The sequence below is a fragment of the Heterodontus francisci genome, chromosome 14, assembly GCF_036365525.1.
Source record: "Heterodontus francisci isolate sHetFra1 chromosome 14, sHetFra1.hap1, whole genome shotgun sequence".
Taxonomy (NCBI): Eukaryota; Metazoa; Chordata; class Chondrichthyes; order Heterodontiformes; family Heterodontidae; genus Heterodontus; species Heterodontus francisci.
This window is the reverse complement of record NC_090384.1, coordinates 109,455,824-109,482,588: the sequence shown is the minus strand read 5'-3', so window position 1 is coordinate 109,482,588 and position 26,765 is coordinate 109,455,824. Positions and strand designations below refer to the sequence as shown.

Below are 26,765 nucleotides of genomic sequence, written 5' to 3'. Positions count from 1 at the left end.
CAGGTCATCCCAAAGCTCTTCACAGCCTTTGGCATGCTTTTGTAGTGTAGTCACTGTTGTAATGTAGGAAACATGGCAGCAAATTTGTGCACAGCAAGCTCCCACAAACAGCAACATGAAAATGACTGGATAATCTGTTTTTAGTGATGTTGGTTGAGGGACAAATATTTGCCCCAGGATAGCAGGGAGATCTCACCTGCTCTTTTGCAAATAGTGCCATGGGCATACCAGGTAAGGACAGCAGATTTCCTTCCCTAAAGGACATTAGTGAACCAGATGGGTTTTTACAACAATTGCCGATGGTTTTGTGGCCATCATTAGACTAGCTTTTCAAATTCCAGATTTATTCATTGAATTTACATTCCACCTTCTGGGAACCCATATCCCCAGAGCAATACCTTGGGTTTCTGGGTTACTGGTCCAGTGACAATACCACTAAACCACCGTTGCCCCATAAAAGAAATGGGGTGAGATACAGAGTAAAGCTGCCTCTTCATTGTCCTGTCAATGTGCCATGGACCCAACTTCTGAAGGGTGACTTTTTTTTGTTTGTTCTAGAAGCTCTCATCAGTCGCTAAGTGAGTTTGTCAGTCAGTAGGAAGTATGGTGAAGTTCCCTGCTGTGTGTCCTAGGTTCTCTTACAGACAGCTGTGGGGTGGGAGGTGAACGGCCTGTGTCTGACCCACACAGTCCGGCTAGACGTTCAGATTGTAGCAGGTATTTTTTCCAAATAGCGTAGCTAACTAAGCGACATTGCCTACTTCAGTACAATAAAAGCTGAATCATGCGATACAATAAGCTTCAGGCCAGTGTTATCAAACTGCTGATTGTGTCCAGTGATTTGTGACTGTTTAAAAAGGTTTTTTTTGGCATCCATATTTTTCTAGGACTGGAAGGACCATCAGAATGTGTGCGGACAGCCGACAGCACTCACTGTGCAGGCAGAGGATGTGCAGGTCACAGAGGTTGATGTAGAGAAAGTTAAAGTCTGAGTGTCCTCTCTGAATATTCAACGCACCGGCTCGAGTGAGTGAGATTGTGGAGATGGACAACTGGACACTGATCCATGCTGTGAGGACACTGTGTTCTTACCCTGCAGACTGGGCCATTCATCATTCGGGTACAACACAGTCTGAGGGAAAATTGATGCCTTCTCGTCAGTGAGTGACGTGTGCCCAGGGAAAGAGATTCAGGATGACTGCAATATCGCAAAAGCCCATTTGATGTCTGACTGCAGAAAATGCCTTGTGAAATTTAGGGAACTGAGCAACAATCAGACCCTTCCCTCATCACTCGGCCAGCGCTGCCTGGCCTCAATTTGCTTTCTGTCCTTGGACTTATAAAGGGTCCTAGTTACTGCCCATTACATGCCCACTCACACCCAACACACCCACTCACACCCCCTCACACCCATTCATACCCAACACACCCTCTCACACCCTGCCATATCCCCTCTCACCCCCTCACACCCTCTCATATGCACTCTCATCCACTCACACCCCTCACTTCCTTTGACACTCTCACACACACAATCCCTCTCACTCCCTCTCACCCCCCTCACACTCTGCATACACCCTTGCACACCACAACACACACTCTCTCACCCTCACACACACTTTCAGATACACTCACACACACTCTCACAAACACACATGTTCCAAGTACGAGCTGGCGGAGGGCTCTCACCCATCTGCTGCATTCATCGGGGGGTGTGGGGCAAGTGGGGGCATAGGCGAAGTCTGGCCCAGGCAAGGGGGAGTCTGGTTCGGGCGAGGGGAGGTTGCTTCTGCTGTGCACGTTGCTCATGTTGTGGGTATACTGGCTGCAATTTTCTATTAATTTCAAAGCTCCTGGGCAGTGGGTGTTTCACTGCACAGGAAATCACCTGGTTGCAGTTACTGGTTACAGCTGAGGAGCTCTGTTACGCACACCTCAGCTGCTGTCGTATCGTGACCTTTACCGTGTGCACTGACCACGCTGTGTCCCAGTGTTAACATTGACAATTTGCCAGTAGGAGGTTGGTTGAGGGGTCCAAGGGGGGAAAGGGGTATTTAGATTATGATGTATTTAGTGATGTAGAGCTTTGGGCTCTGAGTTTAGTAGGACTGGATTGCAGCTGAGAGATTCTTTGACCTGTGTTCCCATTGAGTGAACCCTGGAACTGGCAGTGCCTCGTCCATGCAGCAGGTTTCAGACATACTTTCATGACTGGAAATTGCAAGGTTATGGAACCAGGTGGAAGGTGGTGGTGTGCAGCTGCCTGATCAATCTCTGGTGTTAATGAGTTTACACCATCACTGTGATCCCAGACTGAGGTGGAGATAAGATTGTATCTCAAATGCAGTATACCAAATGTTTTGATATCACTTGTTTTGTTATTGGAAAGATTTGAATTTCACAGCAAGCTCTATTTTTAATTCAAATGGATGCTCGTGGCTGAACAAATCAAGTAATGAAGAAACACTGTAATTTACTGGCACAAAATGTGTCATCATAACTGGGCAGGGGCTGTGGTCAGGCAGGGGTGCTGGGAAGGTTCAATCAAATCAGGAGCAATTTTCATGGGAGATTAATCACTGCTGATTAAATATTCCCTGTATTTGCAATTTCACACTTGAAGGATTACAGAAATATTTGTGTGTGTGGATTATCTTTGGTAGTCCAGACATTAACTGGATGATTTTTTTCCCCTTAAATTTGGGAAACTGTGTTTCCGAATGCTTCTTGCAAGAAGCTGTGAAATTCACAATGAATGGAATGTCTCTGAGAGATTAAAACAGAATTCCTCCCTTCTGGGAGAATGAATCTACTTTGCCAGTGGAAATCTGTGCTTGTAAATAAGGGTGTAAGTTGCTGTGAGAGGTTTATACGTACAGGGGAAAATGTGGGTTACAATAACAGATGGCCCTCCCATCAAGTATTACTTTTGTAAAGAACGGGCTTATCAGAGGTACTTTATAGAATTTCTTGCAATTCCATTATCAAGTTATTCTTGTATTTTGTAAGCTTTCTGTATTTTAATTCTCATGAAGCATGCTTGCTGTACACGTTCAGTAAACAATGATAGAGTTTTATAGAAGCTTTCTCAGTGTTGAATATTTTCTTCCCTGTTTATCCGAGAAGTGATTCCAGCATCTGGTGCTGTGTCTGGGGGTGAACCTTCGGAACTGGGCATGCTCAGTGAGTCGGCGGTTGTGTGTCATGTATCCACGGTGCATTCCCTGCAAATCCCAGGTCATGGAATCTCTCCAAATAATTTGTCCTGGAGTTCTGGGCAGAGCACCTCGAGGATATATTGGGGTGCAGCACAGATTCACCAGAATGAAACTGGGACCTAAAGTCTTAAATTATCATCGCAGGTTGCACAGTCTACGTTTATATTCCTTTGAGTGTAAAAGATTAAGGGCTGATATAATTGAGGTGTTTAAGATGATGAAAGGATTTGAAAGGGTCGATATATTTCTCTGGTTGGAGGTTGTCCAGAACAAGGAGGCATAACCTTAAAATTAGAGCCAGGCTGTTCAGGGGTGATGTCAGGAAACATTTTTTCACACAAAGGAGAGTGGAAATCTGGAACTCTCTCCCCCAAAAAGCTGTGGATGCTGAGGGTTAATTGGAAATTTCAAATCTGAGATTGATTTTCATTAGGTAAGTGGATTAAGGGTTACAGAACCAGGTGGGTAGATGGAGATGGAGGGGTGAAATCAAAAAGGAAATTAGGAAAGCAAAGAGAGGGCATGAAAGAATATTTCCAAGCAAAATCAAGGTGAACCCAAAGATGTTTTATCAGTACATTAAGAGTAAGAAGATAACGAAAGAAAGAGTAGGGCCCATAAAAGACCAAAAAGGTAACTTATGTGTAGGAGCAGAAGATGTTGGTATGGTTCTTAATGAATACTTTGCGTCTGTCTTCACTAAAATACACTAAAAGAGGGGACGATGCAGATATTGTAGTTAAGGAGGAGGAGTGTGAAGTATTGGATGTGATAAAATTAGGAAGAGATGAAGTATTGCCAGATGAAATGTACCCCAGGCTGTTAAAAGAAGCTGGGGACTGTGGGACTGCCCATCATTTTCCAGTCCTCACTGCATACAGGTGTGGTGCCAGAGGATTGGAGAATTGCTAACATTGTACCTCTGTTTAAAAAGGGAGTGAGGGATAGACCAAATAATTACAGGCCAGTCCGTCTAACCTCAGTAGTGGGCAAAGAATTGGAATCAATTCTGAGAGACAGGATAAACTGTCACTTAGAAAGGCACAGGTTAATCAAGGATAGTGGGCATGGATTTGTTAAGGGAAGATCTTGTCTTACTAACTTGATTGAATTTTTTGAAGAAGTAACAAGGATAGATGAGGGTATTGCAGTTGATGTGGTCTACATGGATTTTAGCAAGGCTTTTGCCAAGGTTCCACATGGCAGACTGGTTAAAAAAATAAAATACCATGGGATCCCAGGAAATTAGCAAGCTGGATACAAAATTGGCTCAGTGGCAGAAACAAGCGACAAGTTGGCTATGGTGGATTGGGAAAATACATTAAAAGATTTGACAGTAGACAGGCAATGGCTAGTATTTAAAGAAATACTACATGATCTACAACAGATATATATTCCTCTAAGGCACTAACACCCAACAGAAAAGGTGAATCAACCGTGGCTAACAAAAGAAGTTAAAGATTGCATTAGATCAAAGGAAGTGGCTAATTAGGATGTCAGAAAAAGTGATAAGCCTGATGATTGGGAGCAATTTAGAATCCAGAAAAGGATGACCAAGAAACTGATAAAGAGAATATAAATGCAAGCTAGCGAGAAACATAAAGGTGACTGTAAAAGCTTCTTTAGGTATGTGAAAAGGAAAAGATTGGCAAGGACAAATGTGGGTCCATTACAGGTGGAGACAGGAGAATTTATAGTGGAGAACAGGGAAATGGCAGAGAAACTAAACAATTACTTTATGTCTGTCCTAATGGAAGAAGATAGAGAAAATCTTCTATAAATACTAGGGAACCAAGCAACTGAAAGAAATTAGTATTAGTAAAGAGGTAGTACTTGAAAAGTACTGATGGGATCTACCCCAGAATACTGAGGGAGGAAGGGAAGAAATTGCTGGGGCCTTGACAGAAATCTTTGCATCCTCATTGGCTGCAGGTGAGGTCCCAGAGGACTGGAGAATAGCCAATGTTGTTCCTTTGTTTAAGAAGGGTGGCAAGGATAATCCAGGAAATTATAGGCCCGTGAGCCTTACATCAGTGGTAGGGAAACTATTAGAGAGGATTCTTCGGGACAGGATTTACTCCCATTTGGAAACAAACAAACTTATTGGCAAGAGACAGCATGGTTTTGTGAAGGGGAGGTCGTGTCTTACTAATTTGATTGAGTTTTTTGAGGAAGTGACAAAGATGATTGATGAGGGAAGGGCGGTGGATGTTATCTATATGGACTTTAGTAAAGCCTTTGACAAGGTCCCGCATGGCAGACTGGTGCAAAAGGTGAAGTCACACGGGATCAGAGGTGAGCTGGCAAGATGGATACAGAACTGGTTCGGTCACAGAAGACAGAGGGTAACAGTGGATGGGTGTTTTTCTGAATGGAGGGATGTGACTAGTGGTGTTCCGCAGGGATCAGTGCTGGGACCTTTGCTGTTTGTAGTATATATAAATGATTTGGAGGAAAATGTAGCTGGTCTGATTAGTAAGTTTGCGGACGACACAAAGGTTGGTGGAGTTGCGGATAATGATGAGGATTGTCAGAGGCTACAGCAGGATATAGATATAGGAGTATTGCGTACAGTTTTGGTCTCCTTATCGAAGGAAGGATATACTTGCCAAAGGGGGAATGCAATGGAGCTTCACCAGACTAATCCCTGGGATGGCAGGATTGCCTTATGAGGAGAGATTGAGGAAGCTGGGTCTGTATTTTCTAGACTTTCGAAGAATGAGAGGTGATCTCATTGAAACTTACAAAATTCTTATAGGGCGTGACAGGGTGGATGTACTTAGGATGTTTCGTCTGGCTGGTGAGTTTAGAACCAGGGGACAGAGTCTCAGAATAAGGGGTAGGCCATTTAAGACTGAAATGAGGAGGAATTTCTTCACTCGGGGTGGTGAATCGGCTGTGGAAGCTCAATCATTAAGCATATTCAAGACAGAGATCGATAGATATCGGGAGACTAACGACATCAAGGGATATGAGGATAATGTGATAAAGTGGTGTTGAGGTAAATGATCAGCCATGATCGAATTGAATGGCGGAGCAGGCTTCACAGGCTGAATAGCCTACTCCTGTTCCCATGTTCTTATGTTCCAAACAAAGGGTAATTGTTGACGGGTGTTTTTGCTGTTTCCAGTGGTGTTCCGCAGGACTCTGAACTTGGTCCCCGCTTTTTGTGGTATATATATATAAAGCCCCCAGCGAGTTAACATCTGAAGCACTTAAAGCAGCCAGAAGCGCTGCACAAAGAACAGCCAGGCGCTGCGCAAATGACTACTGGCAACACCTATGCAGTCGTATTCAGCTGGCTTCTGACACCAGAAACATCAGAGGAACGTATGATGGCATTAAGAGAGCTTTTGGGCCAATCATCAGGAAGATCGCCCGCCTCAAGTCAAAATCAGGGGACACAATCACTGACCAACACAAGCAAATGGACCACTGGGTGGAGCACTACCTAGAACTGTACTCCAGGGAAAATGTTGTCACTGAGACCACCCTCAATGCAGCCCAGTCTCTGCCAGTCATGGATGAGCTGGACGAACAGCCAACAAAATCGGAACTCAGTGATGCCATTGATTCTCTAGCCAGTGGAAAAGCCCCTGGGAAATACGGCATTACCCCTGAAATAATCAAGAGTGCCAAGCCTGCTATACTTTCAGCACTCTACGAACTGCTTTGCCTGTGCTGGGATGAGGGAGCAGTACCACAGGACATGTGCGATGCCAATATCATCACCCTCTATAAGAACAAGGGTGACCGTGGTGACTGCAACAACTACCGTGGAATCTCCCTGCTCAGCATAGTGGGGAAAGTCTTCGCTCGAGTCGCTTTAAACAGACTCCAGAAGCTGGCTGAGCGTGTCTACCCTGAGGCACAGTGTGCATTTCGAGCAGAGAGATCCACCATTGACATGCTGTTCTCCCTTCACCAGCTACAGGAGAGACGCTGTGAACAACCAATGCCTCTCTACGTTGCTTTTATAGATCTCACCAAAGCCTTTGACCTCGTCAGCAGACGTGGTCTCTTCGGACTACTAGCAAAGATTGGATGTCCACCAAAGCTACTCAGTATCATCACCTCATTCCATGACAATATGAAAGGCACAATTCAACATAGCAGCGCCTCATCAGACCCCTTTCCTATCCTGAGTGGCGTGAAACAGGGCTGTGTTCTTGCACCTACACTGTTTGGGATCTTCTTCTCCCTGCTGCTCTCAAGTCTTCAGAAGAAGGAATTTTCCTCCACACAAGATCAGATGGCAGGTTGTTCAACCTTGCCCGTCTAACAGCGAAGACCAAAGTACGGAAAGTCCTCATCAGGGAACTCCTCTTTGCTGATGATGCTGCATTAACATCCCACACTGAAGAGTGTCTGCAGAGACTCATTGACAGGATTGCGGCTGCCTGCAACAAATTTGGCCTAACCATCAGCCTCAAGAAAACGAACATCATGGGACAAGACATCAGAAATGCTCCATCCATCAATATCGGTGGACCATGCTCTGGAAGTGGTTCATGAGTTCACCTACCTAGGCTCAACTATCACCAGTAACCTGTCTCTCGATACAGAAATCAACAAGCGCATGGGAAAGGCATCCGCAGCTATGTCCAGACTGGCCAAGAGGGTGTGGGAAAATGGCACACTGAAACAGAACGCAAAAGTCCGAGTGTATCAAGCCTGTGTCCTCAGTACCTTGCTCTACGGCAGCGAGGCCTGGACAACGTATGTCAGCCAAGAGCGACGTCTCAATGCATTCCATCTTCACTGCCTCCGGAGAATCCTTGGCATCAGGTGGCAGGACCATATCTCCAACACAGAAGTCCTCGAGACGGCCAACATTCCCAGCATATACACCCTACTGAGCCAGCGGCGCTTGAGATGGCTTGGCCATGTGAGCCGCATGGAAGATGGCAGGATCCCCAAGGACACATTGTACAGCGAACTCGTCACTGGTATCAGACCCACCGGCCGTCCATGTCTCCGCTTTAAAGACGTCTGCAAACGCGACATGAAGTCCTGTGACATTGATCACAAGTCGTGGGAGTCAGTTGCCAGCAATCGCCAGAGCTGGCGGGCAGCCATAAAGGTGGGGCTAAAGTGTGGCGAGTCGAAGAGACTTAGCAGTTGGCAGGAAAAAAGACAGAAGCGAAGGGGAGTGCGAACTGTGTAACAGCCCCGACAACCGATTTTATCTGCAGCGCCTGTGGAAGAGTCTGTCACTCTATAATTGACCTTTATAGCCACTCCAGGCGCTGCTCCACAAACCACTGACCACCTCCAGGCGCTTACCCATTGTCTCTCGAGACAAGGAGGCCAAAGAAGAAGAAGAAGATTAACGATTTGGATGTAAATGTAGGGGGTATGATCAAGAAATTTGCAGTCGACACAAAGATTGGCCGTATGATTGATAGTGAGGAGGATAGCTGTAGGCTGCAGGAAGATATCAATGGACTGGTCAGATGGGCAGAAAAGTGGCAGATGGAATTCAACCTGGAGAAGTGTGAGGTGATGCATTTGGGGAGATCAGACAATGCAAAGGAATGTATGATTAATGGGAAAATACTGAGAAGTATAGAGGAAGTGAGGGACCTTAGAGTGAAGGTCCACAGATCCCTGAAGGTAGCAGGAGAGGTCGATAAGGTGGTTAAGAAGGCATATGGAATCTTTGCCTTTATTACCGAGGTCTAGAAGACAAGAGCAGGGAAGTTATGCTGGAACTGTATAACTCATTAGTTAGGCCACAACTTGAGTTCTGGTCACCTCATTACAGAAGGCATGTAATTGCACTAGCGAGGGTACAGAGGAGATTTACGAGGATGTTACCGGGACTGGAAAAATGCAGCTATGAGGAAAGATTGGAGAGTTTGGGGCTGTTCTCCTTGGAACTGAAAAGGCTGAGGGGAGATCTGATTGAAATGTACAAAATTGTGAGGGGCCTGGATAGAGTGGAGGTGAAGGGTCTATTCACCTTAGGGAGATGAGGAAAAACGTTTTCACCCAGAGGGTGGTGTGGTCTGGAACTGACTTCCTGAAAGCGTAGTTGAGGCAGAAACCCTTAACTCATTCAAAAGGTGTCTGGATGTGCACCTCAAGTGCCGTAACCTGCAGGGCTACGGACCAAATGCTGGAAGGTGGGATTAGGCTGGGTAGCTTGTTTTTCAGCCAGCACAGACACAATGGGCCAAGTGGCCTCTTTCTGTGCTGTAAACTTTCTACACTGAACTTGCTAAACTTTTAAGATGCAGATCTAATTGAACAGCAGAACAGATTCGAGAGGCTGAATGGCCTCCTCCTGTTCGTATGTGTGAAATCATTTGGGTGAAACCAGAATTAAGGACCATAAATATAAGATAGTTGCCAATAAATCCAATAGGAAACTTAGGAGAGTGGTGAGAATGTGGAACTCCCTCCCACTGGCAGTGGTTGAGGTGAATAGTTTAGATACATTTAAGAGGAAGCTGGATAAACACATGAAGGAGGGAACAGAAGGATATGCTGTTAGGGTGAGAAAAGGAGGGTTGAGAGGAGGCTTGTGTGGAGCATGGGCCTGTTGGGCTGAATGGTCTGTTTCTGTGCTGTACATTCTATGTAAATAGATCATGTCCTGGCAATTCCTCAAAGTGAGTTGCGCTCCATTGATCTTTATCTTAAAAAAAAAAATCCATCTGTGTCCTGCACAGGGCGATACACGTGGTTCTCCCGGGTCTACTTATTTTCCATTGATGTAAAACTGGTGTAAATTTGGTGCAAGCAGCTGAATCACACAGAAATACAAAGAAATGAACTTGTTCTCTTCAGCAGCTTCACTCTCCAATAACTCCACTGCATGTCATAGAAAAAGTTTTATTGAACATGGACAGAATTATTACACAGACACCATCTGGACCGAGAGGACAGCAGGACCCGGCACCCTGCTGCACAGAACCTCACTAATTCAGACTGCTAAGCCCTTCTGGAGATTAAAAGCAGGATGTACGTAGCCCTTGATGTGCATGCCGCACAAAACACCCACAAATGTAACTTGTGGCACCTGGAGGGAGGTTTAACAGCTTCGCCTCCTGCACTGCAGAATACTCCCAGGAAAACTTCAATGACCTCACCAGGTCTAACAAGCTAACACACTGGGCATCTGTCCTTCCGTGCCCATCCTGGATATCAGCACAGTCTTCATCCTGCTGACAACACCCAATGACCTCTTTGACAGCTTGGTAGCAGAGAGGAAAAATGGGACATTGACTGCACAGTGATCATAGACTCTCGAAAGTGAGCAAGAAAGCTGCAGTTGGTGCAAAACCTCAAGGCTACATTTCAAACTGTCAATCAAAATAACAGTTTTGCATTTTTCACCATATTTTACATCAAGAAGCTTTGTGGTTAAATTTTGAAAATGAATTATTATGAATGTGGTTATAAAAGCTGTAAAAATCCAGCACCAGCATTTTAACCAGAGGAATGTGACATTAACATGACGGTCAGTCACACCGCACTGCAGTGAGGGACGGTCAGTCACACCGCACTGCAGTGAGGGACGGTCAGTCACACCGCACTGCAGTGAGGGACGGTCAGTCACACCACACTGCAATGACGGAGGATCAGTCACACCGCACTGCAGTGAGGGATGGTCAGTCACACCATACTATAGTGAGGTATGGTCAGTGATATCGCACTGTAGTGAGGGACGGCCAGTGACACCACACTGTAGTGAGGGACGGTCAGTGATATCGCACTGCAGTGAGGGACAGTCAGTCACTCCGCACTGTAGTGAGGGATGGTCAGTCACACGCACTGTAGTGAGGGATGGCCAGTCACACCGCACTGTAGTGAGGGACGGTTAATCACATGCACTGCAGTGAGGGACGGTCAGTCACACCATACTATAGTGAGGGAGGGTCAGTCACACCACACTGCAATGACGGAGGGTCAGTCACACCGCACTGCAGTGAGGGATGGTCAGTCACACCATACTATAGTGAGGTATGGTCAGTGATATCGCACTGTAGTGAGGGACGGCCAGTCACTCCGCACTGCAGTGAGGGAAAGTCAGTGACATCGCACTGTAGTGAGGGATGGCCAGTCACACCGCACTGTAGTGAGGGACGGTCAATCACACGCACTGTAGTGAGGGATGGCCAGTCACACCGCACTGTAGTGAGGGACGGTCAATCACACGCACTGTAGTGAGGGATGGCCAGTCACACCGCACTGTAGTGAGGGACGGTCAATCACACGCACTGTAGTGAGGGATGGCCAGTCACACCGCACTGTAGTGAGGGACGGTCAATCACATGCACTGTAGTGAGGGACGGTCAATCACACGCACTGTAGTGAGGGACGGTCAATCACACGCACTGTAGTGAGGGATGGCCAGTCACACCGCACTGTAGTGAGGGACGGTCAATCACACGCACTGTAGTGAGGGACGGTCAATCACATGCACTGTAGTGAGGGACGGTCAATCACACGCACTGCAGTGAGGGACGTCAGTGATAGCGCACTGTCGTGCATTGGCTAAGTTGGTGAGCTGTTTGAAATGATTTTTTGCATTGAGTGTTACGCTCCAAATATTGTGGAAGATTTTGCTACCAAACAGCTATTGGCTGCAAGACCTTGATTTCATGGTGGATATTACAAACCCCTGACCTTCCTCAACAGAAATAGGGACTGATTACCATGACAACCAGCAGGCCTTTTGTGCTGGACCTGGATATGTGGGTAGCTCTCTCGGCCCTGAGTCAGAAGATTGTGGGTTCAAGTCCCATTCCAGAGACCTGAGCACTAAAATCAAGGCTGAACCTCTCGGTGCAGTACTGAGGGAATGCTGGACTGTTGGAGGGTCAGTACTGAGGGAATGCTGGACTGTCGGAGGGTCAGTACTGAGGGAGTGCTGGACTGTTGCTGGGTCAGTAGTGAGGCAGCGCTGCACTGTCAGAGGGTCAGTAGTGAGGGAACGCTGCACTGTCAGAGGGTCAGTACTGAGGGAGTGCTGCACTGTCGGAGGGTCAGTACTGAGGGAATGCTGCACTGTCAGAGGGTCAGTACTGAGGGAGCGCTGCACTGCCGGAGGGTCAGTACTGAGGGAGCGCTGCACTGCCGGAGGGTCAGTACTGAGGGAGCGCTGCACTGCCGGAGGGTCAGTACTGAGGGAGCACTGCACTGCCGTAAGGTCAGTACTGAGGGAGCGTGCACTGCCGGAGGGTCAGTACTGAGGGAGCGCTGCACTGTCTGGGGCAGTACTGAGGGAGTGCTGCACTGTCAGAGGGGCAGTACTGAGAGAATGCTGCGCTGTCGGAGGGGCAACACTGAGAGAGTGCTGCGCTGTCGGAGGGGCAACACTGAGTGTGTGCTTCACTGTCGGAGGCTTAGTACTGAGTTAGTCCTGCACTGTCGGAGGGTCAGTACTGAGGGAGAGCTGCACTGTCGGTGGGGCAGTACTGAGTTAGTGCTGCACTGTCAGAGGGGCAGTACTGAGGGAGTGCTGCACTGTCAGTGCGGCAGTACTGAGGGATGCTGCATTGTCGGGGCGTCTGCCTTTCAGGTGAGACAATAAACTGAGGTCCTGTCAGGTGGATGTAATGGATTCCATGGCCACTGTTTGAAAAGCAGGGGAAATCCTGCAGGTCCTGGGGCCAATATTTATCTGTCAAACACTCGCAACAGATTATCTGGTCATTATCATATTACTGTCTGTGGGAGCTAGCTGTGCGCAAATTGGCTGCTGTGTTTCTCACATTAGAACAGTGGCTACACTTCAAATGCACTTCATTGGCTGGGAAGCATTTTGGAACATCCTGAGGTTGTGAAAGGTGCTACATCAATGCGCGATTTTATAAATTAATGTATTTTGAAAGAAGCAGCATGTTCCATTCAGTTTGTTGCATGGATTGTGTGCAGGTGATCATTGATATGTCTGAATCATTTTCGCTCCGTTACTCTACACATGTGGAAATTCCCGCATTTTACGATTAGCAGAAGAGAATGTCGCAGCAGGAAACTGAACTTTCAGCATCTGTACAAATGAGGAGACAGCTCAGCATTTAATGCTTGTATAATGCAGAGTTTCACATCAGCAGCAGGGGTGCAGAACCTTCCGGAAGAAGTTCCTGAATTCCATGTTGAAGATGGTGTAGATGATGGGATTGACAGCACTGTTGACGTATCCGAGCCATGTCACGATGCTGAGGAGATGAGCTGAGATGTGGCAGGACTCACAGGTTGCTCGAGTTATGTGAACCACAAAGAACGGAGTCCAACAAAAGAGAAAAGCACCTGAAATGAGAAGCAAGAAAATCACCTGAAGGCAAAGAAGGAAACATTCTCGTCGCTATTGTCTTCTTGGAGTGCTGGCAAATCACCTTGGCATTGCTGACGCTAATTTGTTCATGTTATTTACAAAGACAGGAACATCAGATTAAGGAATGACCAATAGATCCATCCCATCCTCACATTTCACTGAATCATCATTCTTATGCCCACTGTGGCACAGACGCATTTCAGCAGCTGCCAGAGCTGAGAATGAGCTGGATTTTCCAGGTACTGAATCTCAGACTGTAATCTGCAATGTGACTTGGCCCAATGATGCTCTGACCTGGACCAGTGTCAGGTGAGGCTCCTGATCTCTCCTGCAACTTCTGCACCCGGGGTCTGTCATCCCAAACTGCATGTCCAGGAAGGGATGGAGCGAGGAGCAAAGATCACAGATGGAGTGATGTAATTTGTTTTGCTGCTGAGAGGTTGATCAAAACCTTTAATAATTAACCAATTTGTAACTGATTAACATCCAGCATCTGTATGTAATGGATTTTTACAGTAAATAACTACGGATAAATTGGCATTAGTTGGAGTGCTATTAACCATTTGATGTTTCTACTCGCAGCTCGATACTCGTCTCTCCAAACCTCCTGTTAAATTCCCTTCAACACAACCTCTGCCTGTCTCACAGCATCGAGACTTCTTTCCCCATACTCTGTCCTCCCTGCCTTCTCTTCCTTCCCTCCTCAATCTCAGTATTTCACACAGTCTACCTCACCATTCTTCTGCTGTTGTCCAGCTCCACGGCACTGCTCTCTTCTGTTCCCACTGATCCAAACACAGCTAGAGAGAGTTGCCAGCTCCTCTCAGCACTGGGCCCCCCTCCTCTCAGTACAGGGCCCCCCTCCTCTCAGTACAGGGTCCATCCTGCAGCTCAGCACTTGCTCTTTGTAGAGTGATGTGCGGATTAGTTGCCTGGACCAGGAAACCTAATAGAATGTTATCATTTATGGCAAGGGGATTTAAATACAAAATTAGGGAGGTTATGCCTCAGTTATACAGGGCATTGGTGAGACCACATCTGGAGTTCTGTGTACAGTACTGGTCTCCATATTTAAGGAAGGATGTAAATGTGTTGGAAGCAGTTCAGAGAAGGTTTACTATGACAATATTGAAAATGCTGGTCCCTTTAAACAGGACTCATTTCAGTGTTAATAAAGAGCAGATGATGCTCATTATCATTTTGCATTTAAGGGCTGTTTTTTTCCTCCCCCAGTTGGGGAGTTGTCTCTGGATAGAAAGTTAGTCCAGATGGAAAGAGTGGGAACTGATATTTGGACTGAACTATGAATTGCCAATGCAACAGTTGTGGATCAGAGACTGTCATCGGTGTCCCCATTTTAGTGACTGGACATTTGCCTGTTTTACCTGGTAGCAGAGGATTAACTTCAATCTCTTCAGGTGGGAATATAAAGAAAAAACATAGTTTCTTTCTCTGACCAAAGCAGGGCTCCTGGTGGTTTTTGGGGTGAAATGGCTGAATCATGCTGCAGACTCTCGAACTATGATTACCCACCAGGCTTTTTGGAATTGAAGCCATATGAACAATGGAAGAATGATGTGGAAATGTGCACTTGGGTCACTTCCCTAATCAAGAGGAAGCAAGGTATGGCCTTAGCTTTGTCTTTACCAGGAAAAAGCAAGATTAGAAATCAAGTATTTTTGGAACTGGACATTACTGATTTGGATACTGAAGAGGGATTGCCAATTCTAATACAATTTATGGACAAGATTTACAAAAGAGATGATTTTTTGGAAACCTATGAGGCATGGTTGATTTTTGATAAATGTATGAAGATGGACAATTAGTCCATGGAAGAATATGTCATGGAATTTGATAGGTTATATAACAGACTAAAAAAAATCAGTCTTGAAATTCCTGAGTCTGTGCTTGCTTTCAAATTGTTTGTGCACAAATCTCATATGGATAGACTTTTGGTTTTGACAGGGGTTCAATTTCATGGTAAAGATTCTCTTTTTGAGCAAATGACTGCTGCTCTGAAGAGATTTTATTTTGGAAAACAGTCGTTTCCAGCTACCTTCATCTCCCAAATTGGAAATTCTGTGGTTATAGAGAATGGAGGACTCCATGATTACTAATTGGATAGCTAATGTTGTGCCTTTATTTAAGAAGGGCAGCAGGGATAAGCCAGGGAACTACAGGCCGGTGAGCCTTACATCAGTGGTGGTAAAGTTATTGGAAGGGATTCTGAGACAGGATTTATATGCATCTGGAAAGGCAAGGTCTGATTAGGGATAGTCAGATAGCTTTGTGCGTGGGAAATCATGTCTCACGAATTTAATTGAGTTTTTTGAGGAGGTGACCAAGAGGATTGACGAGGGCAGGGCGATGGATGTTGTCTACATGGACTTTAGCAAGGACTTTGATAAGGTCCCGCATGGTAGGCTGGTCCAGAAGGTACGAACACATGGGATTCAGGGTGAGCTAGCAAATTGGATACAAAATTGGCTTGGTGACAGGAGGCAGAGGGTGGTAGTGGAGGGTTGTTTACGGTTGTACATAACGTTGGTTAGGCCGCATTTGGAGTAATGTGTGCAGTTCTGGTTGCCGCACTACAGGAAAGATGTGATTAAGTTAGAGAGGGTGCAGAAAAGATTCACAAGGATGTTGCCTGGTTTGGAGGGCTTGAGTTATAAAGAGAGATTGGATAGACTGGGTCTGTTTTCCCTGGAGCGAAGGAGGCTGAGAGGGGACAGGATAGAGGTATATTAAATTATGAGAAGCATAGATAGGGTAGATAGCCAGAGTCTGTTTCCCATGGTAGGGGTGACTAAAACTAGAGGGCATAGATTTAAGGTGGGAGGGAGGAGGTTTAAAGGGGATCAAAGGGGTATATTTTTCACACAAAGTATAGTGGGTATCTGGAATGAGCTGCCAGAGGAGGTGGTGGAGGCAGGAACAGTAGCGACATTTAAGAGGCATCTGGACAGGTACTTGAATGAGCAAGGCATAGAGGGATATGGAATTAATGCAGGCAGGTGGGATTAGTATAGATGGGCATTATGTTCGGCATGGACACGGTGGGCCGAAGGGCCTGTTTCTATGCTGTACGACTCTATGACTAACTCTCCGGATTGGTGGGGGCCTGGTCTTGGGCACTTGTACAAAGAGACAGTTGCTGAAAGACCTTTTGAGGTGGGTTGCACTTTTGATTGATTTATGGATCAAAACAGAAGGCAAGATTGGGATGATCACTGAAGGTGAATAAATCCTAGAGATGCGTGGGGAGTGGTTAATAAGTGTTCTTTGAGAGTCTAAGTATCACGATGCAAGGAATTGCTCTAGAACCAGAAACCGAGTATTTGAAGTCACTCATGAGATGTACGGTTCTGCTGATGAATATGATGATGATGAAGAACGACATCACAATATCATATTGGTGACTGAAAACTTGAGTTGGGCCATGAGCATTTTGGTTGCCGATTCATTCAATTGTGCGATATTAGATAGTAGCTGTACCTCAACTGTGTGTGGAGTTGATTGGCTAAGCTGTTACTTGGAATCCCTTGACAAAGCAGATAGAAGTAAAGTTAGAGAATATGAAAGTGTTACTTGCTTTAGGTTTGGAGACGATAAAATGTCTTTAAAGAGTGTGGTCCTCCCGTGTGAAATGTCAGGAATGTGTCATTTTATCAGCACTGATGTGGTTCAGAGTGATATACTGCTGTTGCTGAATAAATCTTTGATGAAAAAGCGAAGAAGAGATTGGACATGGAGAATGACAAAGCATCTGTCTTCAGTGAAGTGGTAAATTTACAATTCACTGGATCAGGACATCATTGTATTCCGTTGAGGAAACACAGTGTTTCTCGTCGGGAAGTTCACGAAGTATTATTGACATCTGGATACAAGAGTCTGGCTAACAAGAGGAGAATTATCTGGAAGTTGCACAGACAATTTGCCCATCTTTCATAGCAGAAGTTAAAGCTACTATTAAAGGATGCCAGAGTTGTGGATAAAGAATTTGACTCCCTTGTTGAACAAATCATATCTCAATGTGACATATGTATGAAATATCAGAAGACACCGCCACGCCCGGTTATGAGTGTCCCATTAGCTTGGGAATTTAATGAAATGGTGGCTATGGACCTGAAAGTGTGGGACAGCGATCAAGGTATTTATCTGTTGTATTTTGTCTTTTTTTTTTAATGGAAACTAGGTTCAGCATATCTCCGGTAATAAACGAGACAAACAGACAATAGTGGATAAAGTTATGGAAAAGTGGGTTGGTACAGGTCTTGGAACGCTGGCAAAATTTCTGACAGATAACGGAGGGGAATTTGCAAATGATGAGTTCAGGGTCATGTGTGAGAACTTAAATATTGCAGTTTTGAACAGTGCTGCAGAAAGTCCATTCAGCAATGGCTTGTTAGAATTAGATTTAGAACATTACAGCGCAGTACAGGCCCTTCAGCCCTCGATGTTGCACCGACCTGTGAAACCATCTGACCTACACTATTCCATTTTCATCCATATGTCTATCCAATGACCACTTAAATGCCCTTAAAGTTGGCGAATCTACTACTGTTGCAGGCAGGGCGTTCCACGCCCCTACTACTCTCTGAGTAAAGAAACTACCTCTGACATCTGTCCTATATCTATCACCCCTCAACTTAAAGCTATGTCCCCTCGTGTTTGCCATCACCATCCGAGGAAAAAGACTCTCACTATCCACCCTATCTAACACTCTGATTATCTTATATGTCTCTATTAAGTCACCTCTCTTCCTCCTTCTCTCCAACAAAAACAACCTCAAGTCCCTCAGCCTTTCCTCGTAAGACCTTCCCTCCATACCAGGCAACATCCTAGTAAATCTCCTCTGCACCCTTTCCATAGCTTCCACATCCTTCCTATAATACGGTGACCAGAACTGCACGTAATACTCCAGGTGCGGTCTCACCAGAGTTTTGTACAGCTGCAGCATGACCTCGTGGCTCCAAAACTCGATCCCCCTACTAATAAAAGCTAACACACCATATGCCTTCTTAACAGCCCTATTAACCTGGGTAGCAACCTTCAGGGATTTATGCACCTGGACACCAAGATCTCTGTTCATCTACACTGCCAAGGATCTTCCCATTAGCCCAGTACTCTGCATTCCTGTTACTCCTTCCAAAGTGAATCACCTCGCACTTTTCCGCATTAAACTCCATTTGCCATCTCTCAGCCCAGCTCTGCAGCCTATCTATGTCCCTCTGTACCCTACAACATCCTTCGGCACTATCCACAACTCCACCGACCTTAGTGTCATCCGCAAATTTACTAACACACCCTTCTACACCCTCTTCCAGGTCATTTATAAAAATGACAAACAGCAGTGGCCCCAAAACAGATCCTTGCGGTACACCACTAATAACTAAACTCCAGGATGAACATTTGCCATCAACCACCACCCTCTGTCTTCTTTCAGCTAGCCAATTTCTGATCCAAAGCTCTAAATCACCTTCAACCCCATACTTCCGTATTTTCTGCAATAGCCTACCGTGGGGAACCTTATCAAATGCCTTACTGAAATCCATATACACCACATCCACTGCTTTACCCTCATCCACCTGTTTGGTCACCTTCTCAAAAAACTCAATGAGGTTTATGAGGCATGACCTACCCTTCACAAAACCGTGCTGACTATCGCTAATGAACTTATTCTTTTCAAGATGATTATAAATCCTGTCTCTTATAACCTTTTCCAACATTTTACCCACAACCGAAGTAAGGCTCACAGGTCTATAATTACCAGGGCTGTCTCTACTCCCCTTCTTGAACAAGGGGACAACATTTGCTATCCTCCAGTCTTCCGGCACTATTCCTGTCGACAATGACGACATAAAGATCAAGGACAAAGGCTCTGCAATCTCCTCCCTGGCTTCCCAGAGAATCCTAGGATAAATCCCATCTGGCCCAGGGGACTTATCTATTTTCACACTTTCCAAAATTGCTAACACCTCCTCCTTGTGAACCTCAATCCCATCTAGCCTAGTAGCCTGAATCTCAGTATTCTCCTCGACAACATTTTCTTTCTCTACTGTAAATACTGACGCAAAATATTCATTTAACACTTCCCCTACCTCCTCTGATTCCACACACAACTTCCCACTACTATCCTTGATTGGCCCTAATCTAACTCTAGTCATTCTTTTATTCCTGATATACCTATAGAAAGCCTTAGGGTTTTCCCTGATCCTATCCGCCAATGACTTCTCGTGTCCTCTCCTTGCTCTTCTTAGCTCTACCTTTAGATCCTTCCTGGCTAGCTTGTAACTCTCAAGCGCCCTAACTGAGCCTTCACGTCTCATCCTAACATAATCCTTCTTCTTCCTCTTGACAAGCTCTTCAACTTCTTTAGTGTGAAATAAATCATGCAATAGTTGAAGTTACACAAAATACTGACAGATCAACTGAACTGCAAGTTACAAACGGCTCTGGCATGGGCAGTACATGCAAAATAACTTTACAAATGGTGGGGGGTATAGCCCATACCAATTGGTATACGGCTGTAATTCAAAATTGCCTTCCATAATCATCCGGCCCTGCAGGTAATGACTATTAGCTCGAATTTCTCCGCTCACCTAAATGCGCTACGTGCCGGCAGGAGAGTGTTTATCAAAGCTGAAGCATCAGAAAAAAACTGAGCATTAACATGTCACCTAAAATAAAAGTAAAATACTGCAGATGCTGGAAATACTCAGCAGGTCTGGCAGCGTCTGTGGAGAGACAAGACATCACATAAGATAGTCTGGGGAAGACTTTAGTTCTGGTGATCTTGTTTATTATAAGGGAGAAGGGCATGGGAAAAGGTCCGGGAAAAGTTATTGGACGTGATGGGAAAATTCTAGCAATACAACATGGGAATCAAACCATAAAAGCACATTGTTTGTGGGTAATAGGGATGCGTTATGAATTTTCAAACACAAAGAACATGGGAGAAGGTGATGATCATGAGGCATGATGTACATCACATACCCATGCATTGTGCATGTACTAATTGTGAAGAACATAAAGCTATCTCATCCAGGGATCAGTTGCCCAAAGTAGGTTCCCAGGTGGTGTACTGGCCAGCAGAGCCCGATAACTAACTGGAGGGAGGCTACAATAGTTGGACAGGCAGGGAAGTCTACAGGAAAATACAAAAATTAGTTAAATGTCCAAGAAGTGATTGGCAAACAGGAGTACAAGAATGGAGAATGAGAAAACTTAGCTCGAGTTCAGATAATGATTCAGGAGATGCATCTGGGAGGAGGAAAAGATCGCGTACCGAGGGCAGGACCTCTGGTAGACATTTTGACTGGTAGTGCAGAGAGAGCTCAACGTGAGAGGCTGCAGCCTGACTGGGTGCAGGTGTAGCCTGGATAGTGGAGAACCTTCTCTGGATAAGGTCAGAAGCAGACGTCCCTGTGATCGTGAAGCGTTTATAGCCGATAATAAGTTAGATAGGGTGATGAGGGGCAAAACTGAGAGAGTTAGAGTTGGAAAGAATTTGGGGTATATTCAGAGGTTGTGGATAGGGGCCAACCTGCTCTTTCACAGATGGATCTGTACAGGGAAAATGTCCTACCAGATGGGATCTATAAGGCCAAGGCTAGGTTGGTGGCCAGAGATTTTGAGGAGTTCTTGGGGGATCAAGATATCAGGGTAAATTCTCCCACAGCGGGAAAGGTGATTTTTTTGAGTCTTTTTTGGCCATTTTAGCTACTAATTCTTGGAGATGCAAGTCCACAGATATCAAAGCAGCTTTCCTGCAGGGTGACCCGCCTCAGAGGGAAGTGTTTCTCCAGCCTCCGAAGGAAGCATCAGATAGAGAATGGAATCTCCACAAGTTGAATAAATGTTTATGGATTGAATGACGCTTCCCGGGTATGGTATTTCTCAGTGAGGGCAGTTCTGTTACAGTTGGGGTGTTTACAACTGCAGGCAGAGCCTGCAATGTTTTATTGGTACTATAATGGGAAAACTTTCAAGTATCTTTATGATGCATGTGGATGATTTTTTGTGGGGTGGTACTAATGAGTTTGAAAAGAATGTTATTCATTGAATTGAAGCAGAATTTAAAATTGGCAGTCGAGCTTCTGGGGCTTTTAAATATGTGGGTTTGGCGATAAAACCGGGTGAGTCGGATGTAGCTTTACATCAACATTCTTGGAAAATGTCACTCCCATCACAATTGGTCGCACCAGATCGGGACAGAAAGACACAGCTATATCCAAGGATGAAATGGACCAGTTGAGGAGTCTTGTTGGACAGCTCAATTGGTTAGCCTCACAGATGAGGCCAGATGCAAGTTTTGATATGCTAGAACCTAGTCTTGTAATCAAACATCCTAAGGTTCAAGACATCCTGAGGGCGAACAAAACTTTTAAAAATAGAGAAGTTCCCTGCTTTGGGTGATCCCAAAAAAATATGAAACTAATCGTTTTTAGTGATGCCTTGCATGCAAACCTTGATGATGGATTTTCCAGTACAGGAGGGTTTGTGATATTCCTTGTGGGAGGGAATAGGAAAAGTTGCCCATTGGAATGGGAGGCCAAGAAAATGAGCGGTGAAGAGCACACTAGCCGCTGAAACTCTTGCACTCATGGATGCTGTTGATATGGTGTTGTATTAGTCCAAGATCTTGGAGAAATGTTATATAAAAGAGACTGAAAAGACAATACCAATTGAATGTTACATAGTCATTTACGGCATAGAAGGAGGCCATTTGGCCCTTCGGGTTCATGCCAGCTCTCTGTGGAGCAATCAAGTCAGTCCCACTCCCTTGTTCGATCTGCGTAACCCCACAAGTTTATTTCCTTCAAGTGCCCATCCAATTTCCTTTTGAAATCATTGATTGTCTCCACTTCCACCACCCTCGTGGGCAGTGAGTTCCAGGTCATTACCACTCTCTAGGTTCAGAACCGATCGAGCAGCTCAAAACTAGGCATCCATGCAGCAGCATTGTATTTAACCACAATCTGGAACAAAGAACAAAGAAAATTACAGCACAGGAACAGGCCCTTCGGCCCTCCAAGCCTGCGCCGATCCAGATCCTCTATCTAAACATGTTGCCTATTTGCTAAGGGTCTGTATCTCTTTTCTTACTGCCCATTCATGTATCTGTCTAGATACATCTTAAAAGACGCCATCGTGCCCGCATCTACCACCTCCGCTGGCAACGCGTTCCAGGCACCCACCACCCTCTGCGTAAAGAACTTTCCACGCATATCCCCCCTAAACTTTTCCCCTTTCACTTTGAACTCGTGTCCTCTAGTAATTGAATCCCCCACTCTGGGGGAAAAAGCCTCTTGCTATCCACCAAAGAACAAAGAAAATTACAGCACAGGAACAGGCCCTTCGGCCCTCCAAGCCTGCGCCGATCCAGATCCTCTATCTAACCATGTCGCCACATGTAACCACATAGCCCAGGATGATGGGCAACAAATGCTGGCCTTGCTAGCAATGCCCACATCCCAAGAAACAAAAAAACCCTTAATCTATTATCAAGCCAGGGGATCAACCCTGGTTCAATGAGGAATGTAGAAGAGCTTGCCAGGAGCAGCATCAGGCTTCCCTTAAAATGAGGTGCCAACCTGATGAAGATACAAGAAAAGGATTACATGCATGCTAAACAGTGGAAGCAGCATGCTATAGACAGAGCAAAGCGATTCCACAACCAAAGGATCAGATCAAAACTCTGAAGAATGCCATATCCAGTCGTGAATGGTGGTGTACAATTAAACACTAACAGGAGGAGGAGGTGGAGGCTCTGTGTATTCCCATCCTTCATGACGGTGGAGCCCAGCATGTGTGCAAAAGACAAGGCTGAAGCATTTGCAACCATCTTCAGCCAGAAGTGCCGAGTGGATGATTCACCTCAGTCTCCTCCTGACATCCCCACCATCTTAAAAGCCACCTTCAGCCAATTGAATTCACTCCACATGATATCCAGAATCAGCTGAGCGTATTGCATATAACTATTGAGCCTTTGGTATCTGTCACAAACTTCCCACTTTTTTTCTTTATTCTCTCCTTTTTAAGCCCCTTGACATCCAGTGGGCTCTGGATTTGTTAGTCCCACCCTTTTTCTTTAAAGGACATACTTGCTCTGAACCCTCACTATCTCTTCCTTGAATGCCTCCCACTGATGTGGCATTTGATTTACCTTCAGGTAGCTGTTTACAGTCCACTTTAGCTAAATCACATCTCTGCTTAGTAAAATTAGCTTTTCCCCAATTGAGAACTATTCATCTTATTCTATCTCCTTCCATTTCCGTAACTACCCTCCATTTAACTGTATTATGATCACTTACACCAAAGTGCTTCTCAACTGATACCCCTTCTACCTGCCCAGCTTCATTCCCCAACACTAAGTCCAGAACTGCCCCCTCTCTTGGGCTAGGTTCTCCTGAATGCATTTTTAAATTTCTGATCCCTCTCTGCCTTTCACACCAATTCTATCCCAGTTAATGAGGGCAGTTGACATCCAAAGCACTGGAAAAGTACCACTAGAGGAGCCTCTACAAGATCTTCCAAATCTGGTGACCATGTGATCCAACAGCAGCGTCCTCTCCCAAGCCAACCTGCCCAGCATCAGGGTGCTAATCACCCAAAACCAGTTCTGCTGGACGAGACATGTCAATCGCATGCCTGACATCAGATTCCTAAAGCAGCTGTTCTACTCAGAACTTGGTCATGGCAGGAAGAGGACAGCAGAAATGCTTTAGAGATGTCCTCAATGCATCCCTGAAGAGATTAAACATCCCTGCCAACTCATGCGGGTCCCTGGCTCGTGACTGTCCTAGATGGAGAAAGCAAATTTGGGAAGGCATCGTACGCCATGAGGGACGTCGGGTATATGGAGACCAGTTGAGGTGTCGGAGGGAATGCACAAACCTCCCAAATACTCATGTTGCTGACCTTTCAGGCACCACCTGCCCCTGCCCCTTTATGTGGCAGAGTCAGCAGATCACGCATTGGACTTAGCAGCCATCCCATAACCCATCGTACTGAAATGGAACCAAGTCATCCTCAATCCCAAGGGACTGCTTAAGAAGAGAAGAATTGAAATCCCCCACTATTACTGCCCTATTGATTTTTGCACTTCTCAGATTTTCCTACATATTTGCTCTAATATCTGAGTGTTTAGGGGTCTATAGTACACTCCCGGTGGTGTGACCACTCCTTTTTTTTGTTCTGCAGTTCAACCCATATGGCCTCATTTGATGATCCTTCTACCATATCATCACTCCTCATGGTTATAACTGTTTCTTTAATCCAATATTGAAACCCCTCCCTCTTCTTTTATCCCCCTATTTTGTCTGAAAACTCTGTAGCCAGGAATGTTGAGCTGCCATTCCTGCCCTTTTTCCAGCCATGTCTCCATAATAGTTATAAAATACTCCCAACATGTCAATCTGTGCTCTCCGTTCACCTGCCTTATTCCCTAAATTTCTTCCATTGAAGTATATACCATTTATCACTATCAAACTTCCTTTTTGTATTTTTTTTTCCAGCCTTTGTTTCCTCTGTCTCCCAAACACATTTACTAATTTTCTGCCTTCCATTTGCAACTTTTCTCCCTTCTGAATCTACTCTCAGGTTCCCATCCCCCTGCCAAGATAGTTTAAACCGTCCCTAACAGCACAAGCAAAACCTCCTGCGAAGATATTGGTCTCGGTCCTGTTGGGGTGCAAACTGTCTGGCTTGTACAGGCCCCACCTTCCCCAGGTGCCTCAGGAATCTAAAGCTCTCCTCCCTGCACCATCTCTCCAGCCACGTATTCATCAGCTCTAACTTCCTTTGTCTGTACTCACTAGCATCATCCCAATATCTTTATGCTTTCGAGTATCCAGAGCTGTGTGGCAAAATTATAACCCCCTCAATCATGTGTGTTCAAATTGGTATAAAATATAGGACTTTTGAGTTGTCTTTTGCTGAAGTGGCTTTTGACAGTATATTAATATTCTGTAAATATGTTCTTGCATACCTCAAATATATGTAGCAGTACTTTTATTTTAAAAAAAAACTTGTTGCAAGATTGACAATGGAGTTGGGAGGTAGAAATCTCTGAAGTAAGTAAAAGACAAAAACAATTTTCTATTCTGGATATTGCAATGGCAAATTTTAAATAAAGAGTTGGCATAAATGGCAATTGGTTTATGCTCCCAATTCTCCATATACTAAGTTCATGATCTTGTCTGAACAACCTGGCAGAAACACATTATATGATTGTATGAAGAATAAAAACTGGAGGCTAACCTCTTCAACTCACTGTGCTTCCCTCAGCAAACTGCGAACCATAGCAGTCAAACTTTTTTTTTTGTTACCACTCAAGTGAACCTCCGGGCAGGTTAATGAAACTGAAGAATTCAAGATGCCTGTGGGCTAAACTATCATTAATCTAAAGAACACTGTAGGGATTTTGGAGGATAAACATCAATATTACACAGTACTGTATTTTTGTATTCTATTTACTGAATAGTGTAAATGCTAGAAATAGAATACTGTAAACCTGATTTCATCTCTTCAAAATGCAATATGTGGCCTTCATTTATTTCTTACATTATATAGATTTTAGGATAATGTGGTGCTGAAGCAATTTTTAAACTATGTACTGCCTGCACGTTAGATTACCTATTGTAACCATCACCTTCCTCATACTTCAGTGTTCAACCTCCACATGCAATGATTGGCCAATATTCAAAGAGGAGAAAATTGCATCCTTTGTCCCTAGGCAGCCACTTTTTTGTTAGATGATCTTAATCAATCAAAAAAGGGCCCTATTCTGAATTGTATCCTTAGTTCTTTGACTGGAAACAATAACCTTCTATTGATATAGCACCTTTTACATCCTCAGGATGTCCTGAAGCAACAGCCAATGAAGTCTTCTGAAATGTAGTCACTGCTGTTATGTATGCTAAATAGCAGTCAATTGGCAGACAGGGGCCCACCGATATCAATTGATGAATGACCAATTAATCTGCTTGTGGTGATATGAGAATGATGGATGAATAGAAAATGGAATAGTGTAGGTCAGATGGTTTCACAGGGCGGCGCAACATCGAGGGCCGAAGGGCCTGTACTGCGCTGTAATATTCTAAATATGTGTTAGAACCTTTATTTCCTCAATCAAACCACGAAGGTGACAGGAAAATCATCAGAGGCAATACCAAACAAGGGAGCACAGTTACAACAATATTCAACATGACACTAGTAGAAAATCTCAATGTTCTCTGATTCCTAATTTGCTAAGG

At 45.0% G+C, this 26,765-nt stretch overlaps 2 protein-coding genes across 4 annotated transcripts in view; one reads left to right on the top strand and one right to left on the bottom strand.

Moving 5' to 3' along the window:
* LOC137377219 (deformed epidermal autoregulatory factor 1 homolog) overlaps positions 1–3,063 on the top strand; it is a 322,407-nt gene extending 319,344 nt beyond the window's left edge. For all 3 annotated transcript variants that reach the window (XM_068046757.1, XM_068046756.1, XM_068046755.1), the window contains one exon: positions 888–3,063. In XM_068046757.1, the coding sequence (XP_067902858.1) occupies positions 888–992 (105 nt within the window). In that variant the 3' untranslated portion in view covers positions 993–3,063. The remainder of the gene's footprint in view (positions 1–887) is intronic.
* Positions 3,064–13,092: 10,029 nt separating this feature from the next.
* LOC137377361 (D(4) dopamine receptor-like) overlaps positions 13,093–26,765 on the bottom strand; it is a 76,018-nt gene continuing 62,345 nt past the window's right edge. Inside the window, exon 4 of the mRNA XM_068046960.1 lies at positions 13,093–13,478. Within this exon, the coding sequence (XP_067903061.1) occupies positions 13,276–13,478 (203 nt within the window). The 3' untranslated portion in view covers positions 13,093–13,275. The remainder of the gene's footprint in view (positions 13,479–26,765) is intronic.